This window comes from Octodon degus, unplaced genomic scaffold, assembly GCF_000260255.1.
Source record: "Octodon degus isolate 3935 unplaced genomic scaffold, OctDeg1.0 scaffold00021, whole genome shotgun sequence".
Lineage (NCBI taxonomy): Eukaryota > Metazoa > Chordata > Mammalia > Rodentia > Octodontidae > Octodon > Octodon degus.
The window spans coordinates 10,439,052-10,448,178 of record NW_004524597.1 but is presented as its reverse complement, the minus strand read 5'-3'; the positions used below and the strand labels follow the sequence as shown (position 1 = coordinate 10,448,178).

Sequence of the window (9,127 nt, the reverse complement as noted above, 5' to 3'; positions counted from 1 at the left end):
TGCCTGGAAAGCTCAGGGACCCAGGTTCAATCCCTAGTACTCCATGTCCTGCTGGCCACGTACCAAGTGGGCCACTGAAACTGGGCATGGTGGCGCACACCTGTAATCCCACCACTGGGGAGGCTGAGATAGGAGAACCACTACAAGTCTGAGCTGTGTAGCAAGACCCTACACCAAATAAATAAACAAAAGATAAATAAAAATTTAAAAAATAATCATGAGCATTTCAAAGTACTCACAGACAGGGAGACTCCTAAGGGCCTCACCCTCTCCCTTCCTCCTGCTTAGCTCACCTCTCCCAGGGGCACTGAACCCTCAGAACAGTAGCACGGGGATTGTTCCCTGCTCTGGTACTGAACCAGGCTCTCACCTGGAGGTGTAGGGTGGGGAGCCACACACAGGACAGCTGACAACAGGAGACGAGAAGGCTGAAGCCAGCAGCACTGAGTGTGTATGGCACCAAGCTGCCACCCCATAGCCTGTCCCAAAGAAAGTCCTTATCGACCGCACTAAGCTAGGGACAAGCTTGTGCAGGTTCCCATTTGGGATCTGGAGAGGGGATCGCTGGCAGGCAGCATCCATGCCCTCTGCCCAAAACCCACAGTGTGACCAGAGGCCACAACTTGTCTGCACTGTCTGGTGCTGGGTTGGGAAGAGGGCTGACCTGAGTCTGGGGGACAATCCCAGGGCAGTATAGGTGGAGCAGCCAGGAAGGTGGTGGAGGTGGGAGGGAATGGAGGAAAAATTCATGGTCATGTTTATTAACTCATCCCTGGACCACAGAATTTACACACTTCACTCTCATGAGGGAGGAAAAACACACACAGGGGGCCCAGGGATACAGCTCAATGGCATAAGTGCCTGAGTTGGCAAACACAAGGTTCTGATTTCAATCCCTAGTACCAAAAGAAAAGAAACACACACAGGAAGAGAACCCAATGCCACCAAGACACTTGTGGTTTAAAGCACTGTTTACCTATGGGAAAGCCCTCAACAGAGAAGAAAACTAGAGCGGAGATACCACAACTTAAGGGAGTGTTTCTTTTTTCTTTCTTTCTTTTTTTTTTTTTTTTTAAGGAAAGGTCTACAGGGTGCTCAGGGTCTCACTACTAGATCGGACTCATGGTGATTCACCTGTTTACAGCCTCCCAAGTGCTGCGATTACAGGTGGGCTACCATGCCCTGTCTCAACTGCTGTATCAGCGTGCCCTGGGGGCGGGGCTGGCTCAGCAGGCCTGGGGATTGAAAGCCTGGCCCCTGTGTCTCCTTGTAGGTACTTTAAGGGAGTTTTTCTTAAAACTTTACTGCCCCCATTACATATGGAGCAGACAATGCACAGAAAGCCACATGCTAAAGCTGCAGAGAACATTCTAGAACTAGACACTCAACTAATTTCCACAGTTTCCTGGGAAAGTTTAGCCAAAGAGATTCATTATCTTCATTTGCTTCACAGGCAGGAAGTAGGTAATTTGAAGTGACAGTTCCACAACACTGTGAATGCACTAAATGTCACTGAATGGCTCACTGTAAAATGGTAAACTTTTTTTTTTTTTTTAATTTTTTTATTTTTATTTATTTGAGAGAGAGAGAGAGAGAGAGAGAGAGAGAGAGAGAGTGTGTGGTGTGTGTGTGTGGCCAGCTCAGCCCACCAGGGGGCGGGGCTGGCTGGCATGTGGTGCTGGGGGATTGAACCGCGGTCCCTGATGCTTTGCTAAGCTTGTTCTAAGTAGGTGCTTTAGACCACTGAGCCATCTCTCCAGCCCCGGTAAACTTTATATGTTATTTTACCACTATTAAAAAAGAAGAGCTAGGCATGATGGCTCATGCTTATAATTCCAGGACTCAGGACGCTGAGGCAGGAGGATCACCAAGGACTCAAGACCAACCTGGACTATATAGTGAGTTTATGACCCACCTGAACTACACAGCAAGACTCTGTCTCAAAGAAAGAAAAGGAGAGAAGGAAGAAGAGGGAGGGAGGGAGGGAGGGAGGGAGGGAGGGAGGGAAGAAAGGACAGCAAGATCAAAAGTTTTGAGGCCAGCCTGGGAATTTTTTTTTTATTTTATTTTTTGGTCTTTTTGAGATAGGGTCTCACTACACAGTTCAGGCTGATCGTAAGCTTACTTTGTAGCCCAGGCTGGTCTCAAACTCAAAGATCCTCCTGCCTTAGCCCCCTGAGTACTGGGAATTACAGATGTGAGCTATCACACCTGGCTGGCCTGGCCAATAAACCTGGACTATTCATCAAGACCCTATCTCAACATAAATGAGAAGGATGTAACTCAGTGATAGAGCACTGTGTAGCATGTGCAAGAGTTAGGATTTAATTCGCAATACTACTGTTAGGGCTTGTGTCTCGTTGTCCTCCCCCAAAGCCTAATGTAGTCATGGGGCAGCTTCTGGAGTTTGTGATTATGTGGGTGGGGATGTCACACCTGTCCTGAGGCAAGTAATTTGCATTACAATGTAAGGCAGAGAGGCCCCTGCTCTTGCTCTTGGCTGCCACCACTAATGGATGCTCTCTGCCTTGTGCCACTCTGCCTTGGAGCCAGCTCAGTATGAACTGAAACCTCCACTGCCTGTGAGCTAAATAAACTTTTACTTCCTTCATTTTGGGTGCCAGGTATTTTGTCTCACAACAAGAGAACAGTAACCGAGACAACTACCAAAAATAAAAAAATAAATAAAAACCTCTTTGCTGCTCATAACCACCATGTGTGGAGCCTGCCAGGAACATGCGTCCAGTAGCCACAGCTCAGGCTTGAGGAACTTTTTCTGGACAAAACCCAGGGATCCAAAAGCTGCTGAGAGAAGCGCCATGTAGAGAGTCCCAGGGCTGGAGTGAGGTAGAAACTCCTGACAGGAAGGGACAGGTGCACAGTGAACACCAGCCAGCATGAGAACAGGTTGTCTGAATGCTGCTGTGGGCTAGATCTGCATCCCCAGCTGAGAGCAGTAAAAGCTGACCTAAATGAGACACTGAAACAGACTGGTGTAAGATGCCTAAGCTTTCCAGGTGTGATACACACCTGCAATCCCAGCACACGGGAGGCTGAAGCGAAAAGATCACTGCCAAGTTCAAGGCCAACCTAGACTACACAATAAGATGTTTCAAAAAAAAAAAAAAAAGACACCTGGGTTCTAATCCTACTTGGCCACCTGCTACCCAAGGGGCCAGGTTTAGTACTAGACTGAGGAGTCTCAGTTTCCCCATCTGATCTGCATCATGTTAAGGACAGAAATGGCAAGCAGTTCCCATGTGAAAGGCTACAACTCTGTCATGTACCATGACTCCTTCCATCCTCAGGGAGAGCAGAAGGCTTACCTTGCCACCTGGGATCCTCACCCAGGATCTTCTCGATCATGGCCTGGCTGGCTAGGACCCCAGGCTGCAGATCAGGCATACCATCCCCACCACCAAGCTGGCCATTCTGTAAGGCTTCCTGGGCCTGCAGCTCCCTGCAACCAAGAACATATCATTAGTTCCACAGGGTCCCAAGTCATCTGAAGGAGAGAAGTCAGTGGGAGCCAGAACCATCTGGCTTGGTCAGTTCATAGAGTGACCTGCACGGAGGATTCAAGATGGGAGCCTCTATAACAACGAGTAGAGCCCTGGCCTGGAATGACAGTCCCAACCCAAACCCCAGCAATATAAGAATTGAGTTTTGCTTAGGAATGACTCACATTCCTGCATCATGATACTGGGTTCACCTGCCTTTAAAGGATCACTTCATCACCTCATTCATGAGTGCCCAGAGGACAGGAACAGGAAAGGAACACCCAATTAGAATAGATGAGTGGTTTCCTCATTAGAAATAAAGTTGGAGCTCAAAGAAAGGCAGGCTTTGGACCATGGGAAGCAGTAGGGAGATGAGCTGGTCCACATTCAGACAACCCACTCACCTAATGTCACAAACAGGAGGCCGCAGGTCCAGCGGGCCATGTGCAAAGGCGCAGTGCATCCCATTCTTCACACAATGGCCCCGCGCATCTGTCTCGTGTATGCATGTGCCTGTCTTGTAGTAACGCAGATGATACTTGCGCTCCGTGTCCCCAGTCGTTCGGTGCAGATAGGGACATCTAGGAAGCAGAGAGAAACATGCTCCACCTGGTTCTTGGGTACCTGGAGTTCCTCCCAAGCTTCACCTGTGCACCCTTGAGCACCTAGGGGGGCAGGTGATTCCACTTCAGAACAACTCAATCTGACAGGAAGGATGGATGTTAATAAAGGAGCACCGGTCTCCTTATTTGGGACCCTCCCCAAAATACTGAGACCATAGTAAACCCCTCAGTTATATACAGCAGAAAAGCGCCCAACATCTCCATGAAAATCATCCTTCCAAGTTCATTGAATAAAATTTTCAAACTTTTGTCTGTGCCATGCACACACCCTGTGTGCTATAGGATGGGAAAACAGAGGCCTGAGTTCAGAGAATAGTACCGTACTTGGAACTAATAGGTCTTCTTAGCCATTTTTTTTAAATTTTTATTTGTGTGTGTGTGTGTGTGTGTGTGTGTGTGTGGCCAGCTCAGCCCACCAGGGGGCGGGGCTGGCTGGCATGTGGTGCTGGGGGATTGAACCGCAGTCCCTGCGCTTTGCTAAGCTTGTTCTAAGTAGGTGCTTTAGACCACTGAGCCATCTCACCAGCCCCCTTCTTAGCCATTAACAACTCTTCTGAAAAATAATTTTGTTTTGGTTTTTGAGACAGGATCTCTACATTCTGGCCTCAGACTGAGTAATCTAAGCTGGCCTTGAACTGGCAGTTATCCTCCCCTTGAGCTCCCAAGTACTGGGATTACAGGTGTGTGTTACCGTGTCTGGCCCTTTCTTATTTTCTTTGAGACAAGTCCTAAGTCACTATGTTGCTCAGACTGGGCTCGGACTTGAGATCCTCTTGCTTTACTCCCATAATGGCCTCTCAAAAAAAATTTTTTTTTGAGGGAGTCTCATTAAATCATTAAGTTGGCCAGGCCAGGTTCAAGCTTGTAATCCTCTCCCATCTATCTCGCAGGGCACAGCCCCTCTTAAATGTCACTCCAAGGGCAAGGCTTCTATTTGCTCCCCTTGCCCTAGGCTTACACAGCCACTGATCACAGTCACCCTGCAGGGGGCACACCACTCACCCCACCTTATGTCCTGGACCTTTTCATACAAAGCACAGCAAAAAAGACTGGGCATGGTGGCGCACACCTGTAATCCCAGTGCTTGGATGGCTGAAAACAGGAGGATCTAGGGTGCGGAGATGGCTCAGTAGAATAAGCGCTTCCCTGGCAAGTTCAAGGGTCTGAGTTCAATCCCTGGTTCCGCAAAAAAACCAGGCGTCTAATCTGTGTAGTGAGACCCTGTAGATTCCCATACTAAATACAGGAAAGAAAAAAAAAAAAAGGCAGAGCAAAAAAATCTCTCCACAGAGATAGCTGATACCAGTTACAACCACAAGACTTCCTTAGAAATGAGAACCCGGCAACGAAAGCAAGCCCAGTTTCTTAAGAGCCAGAGCCCATCCAACAAAGAAGAGTAAACAGAGATGTAGCAGTCACTGCAAGGAGCCATCAAAAGAGCAAGGAAGACCCACGTGGCACCTGGGAAAGTTACACATTAATGGGGCAAGCCCATTTTTTACCGAACACAAGGAACCAAAAGTTGAGACTGGGCGTGATGGCGCATGCCTGTAATCCCAGCGCTTCGGAGGCTGAAAACTGGAGAATCACTACGAGTCCCATCTATGTAGTGAGACCCTGTACTGAATAAAAAAAAATCTAAAAAAAAGGAACCAAGAGTGGTCTGGAGGGCCACACCCCCAGAGGACAGCCACTGCGGCAGGAGTGTGAGGATGGTTACTCTGTATGCGCAGAACAATTTTCCCAAGAAAACCCAGAAACCTTCGCAAAGCGTGAATTTTTCCCTTCAAGTCCGAGAACAGCACGCGGGAAGGAGAAGCACCGACCACTTCTGCCGGGAACCAGCACCCGCGGAGCTAGGGGCTAGGGGCCGGTTCCCACTGGGAGGCACACGTGACTCGGAAGGCCAACCACTGCCCGCGCTGGGGAAGGGGCGTGTCCACCAGAACAAAGGCATTTCACGCCGGAGCCCAGGGAATGCTGAGGGGGCGAGCCACAGCGCAGTTAGTCACAGAAGAGGTGACAGCGAGAGGATGACTGCCCACTCAGGAAAGGGGGTAATAGTGAGGTGCCCGCAGGGGTGAAGGGGTTGATGGGCTGCCCAACAGAGGCTAGTGGGGCACTTGGACACAATGGGAGGGATAAAAGCCAGGAGGAGGGGCCAGAGAATTAACTCAGTGGTATAGCACCGGCCTGGCAAGAGGGAGACCCTGGGTTCGATTCCTGACACCAACAAAACAAAAAGCCAGAGGGGAAAAGGGTAAATACTGAGGAAAAGCAGTGTCCACGGGAGTCCTCACAGGAGGGAGATACAGCAAGAGACAACAGAAGTGGCAGGAGTGGTGCCCATCAATCAATGACAGACTAGCCTGGGTCCCCACAAGCTGTCAAGAAAAAGGCTGGATGCTTATTTTGCAACACTGAGTCTTTGCTCTTTCATACATACATGTTTTAAAATAATAGGGTGGGACCCCACCAGATGGTATGTGCCTGTAAACCCAGGACTCACAGGGACTACAAGGGCAAGTCCACCTGAACAACCTGGTGAGACCCTGTCTCAAAATAAAGGGATGGAGGGCTGGGGATGTAACCACAGTACTCCAACAATAACTATAATAATAGGTTGATAGTATATGTGCCCAAAGTAGAAGTCTCAAGAACTAGAAAACTGAAAAATAGTATCTATTTACAATTTCCACAGCACCATGCATGGACTAGAGTATGTAAGTGTAGGACACACTCAATATTCCATGTTTGCACTGAGGGGAAGGCCCTCTTTTGGGAAAGGTGCCGAAATAGCCAAGGAGAGATTCCTGTGGAGGAAGCCTTCCAAATACTTATTGAAAAGCTGAATCAAGTCCTTTCTTTTCTTTTCTTTTTTTTTTTTGCAGAACCGGGGATTGAACTCAGGCCTTTGCGCTTGCCAGGGAAGCACTTATTCCACTGAGCCATCTCCCTGGCCCTCAAGTCCTTTCATGTGCTCAATAAGTTACAAACAAAAGCTTTAGAGACATACATCCAAAGGGCCGGAGAGATAGCTCAGCAGCATAAGCGCCTGCCTGGCAAGCACAAAGTCCTGAATTCAATCCCCAGTACTCCCTAAAAAAGACATACATCGAACAAGCTTAATAATAATAATAATAATAAAAGACCTATGTGACTTTTCATTAGTTGTAGATGTATATAGGATGCATTCAAGTAGAAAATATCAAACAAGCATTCTAGTCCTGCTTGTTTTTCAATAAGCTGCAAGCCATGTAGGCTCTTTTTTTTTTTTTTTTAGTACAGGGTCTATAGGGTCTCACTACACAGATCGGACTCATAGTGATTCTCCTCTTTTTTAGGATGCATGTTAATATATCTGTATTATATTATCGAATCACTTGAGTACAGCTGAACATGACTAACTACAGGTAGGTGTTCTCTGCCACACTGTCTATCCAAGATCTAGAAACCATCTAAATGGGCAGAAATGGGTTAGATCAATGCAGGACATCCAAACTCTAGAATCTACAACAGCTTTTGAAGAGATAAATTACAGCTGAACGTGCTGATGCAGACCTGTAGTCTTATAGGGGAAGCTGAAGTGGGAGAATGTCTTAAAAGTCTAGGAGTTTAAGACCAGCCTGGAAAACACAGTAAGACCTTGTTTTTTCTTGTTCTCAAGAAAAGAGGCAGGAAGATCACTGTGAGTTCAAGACTAGTCAGAACTGCATAGTGAAACCCTATCTTTAAAATGCCTGTAAGCAGGCACAGGGGTGGGGGTTCAATCCCGGGGCCTGCCCCTGGGGCTCTGAGAGGACAATTGAGACTGGGCGTGGTGGCATTCCCCTGTAATCCCAGCTCTTGGAAGGCTGTAAACAGGGGATCACTACAAGTAGAATCTAGTAGTGAGACCCTAAACACCCTGTAGACTCTTCCCTAAAATACAAGAAAAAGGGAAAAACTGCTGGACATGATGGCCCACACCTGTAATTTCAATACATGAGAGAGGCTGAGAGAGGAGAATCATGAGTTTGAGGACAACCAGTCTGAGCAATTTAGTGAACTCGAGGCAAGTCCAAACTATGTAACAAGACCCTTCTCAGACTCAAACAGGTGTGTGGTGGTACACGCCTGCAATCCCAGCACTCAGGAGGCTGAGGCAGGAAAATCTGTTTCAGGCCAGCCTGGGCTACATAGTGAGTTCAAGGTCAGTCTCACTATGTAGAGACAACCCCCACCCAAAAAAAGACATGATGGCCCACGCCTATAATCTCAGCAGTCAGGAGGCTGAGGCAGGAGGATAACTCTAAATTTGAGGCCTGCCTGAACTGCATAGTGAGACACTGTCTCCCAAAAAAAAGAAAGAAAAGAAAAACACAAAAACAGGCATGGTGATGCATGTGTGTAATCCCAGCATTTGGGGAGGCTGAGGATCAATCATAAATATAAGCCTAACCTAAGCAATTTAGCAAGTCTTTGTCTCAAAATTTTAAAAAAGGGGAAATGACTGGAGGTGTGGTTCAGAATGAAGGCCTGGGTTAAATCACTAGTACTAAAAAACAACAACAACAACAAAAAAAGAGCCAGCATGGTGGCACACAACTGTAATCCCAATACTTAGGAGGCAGGAGGATCATAGAGAGCTCAAAGCCATCCTGTGTGTTCACAGGATACACAGTGAGTTCAAGGCCAGTCAGAACTACGTAGCCAGACTATGTCTAAAAACAAACAGAAAGAATGAGGCTTTCTGTATTAAAAGCCATCACCAGAGGGGCAGGAACGTAACTCAGTGGCACAGCACCTGCCTAGAAAACACAAAATCCTGAGTTCAATTCTCAGTACAAAAAAAAAAAGCATTACCAGACTACCAGAAATAGGCATGATGCTGCATGCCTATAATCCCATCACTCAGGAGGCAAAGGCAGGAGGATTAAAGCCAGTCTGAGGCCAGCCTGGGATACACAGTGAAACCCTGTGTTTAAAAAAAAAAAAAAAAAAAAAAAAAAAGTCTGGGCATGG

At 47.4% G+C, this 9,127-nt stretch overlaps 1 protein-coding gene across 7 annotated transcripts in view; it reads right to left on the bottom strand.

Moving 5' to 3' along the window:
* Unkl (unkempt family like zinc finger) overlaps positions 1 to 9,127 on the bottom strand; it is a 45,429-nt gene that overhangs the window by 32,352 nt on the left and 3,950 nt on the right. For all 7 annotated transcript variants that reach the window (XM_004627908.2, XM_023711727.1, XM_023711726.1 and 4 more), the window contains 2 exons: positions 3,905 to 4,081; positions 3,327 to 3,460 (listed from right to left, as the gene is read on the bottom strand). In XM_004627908.2, the coding sequence (XP_004627965.1) occupies positions 3,327 to 3,460; positions 3,905 to 4,081 (311 nt within the window). The remainder of the gene's footprint in view (positions 1 to 3,326; positions 3,461 to 3,904; positions 4,082 to 9,127) is intronic.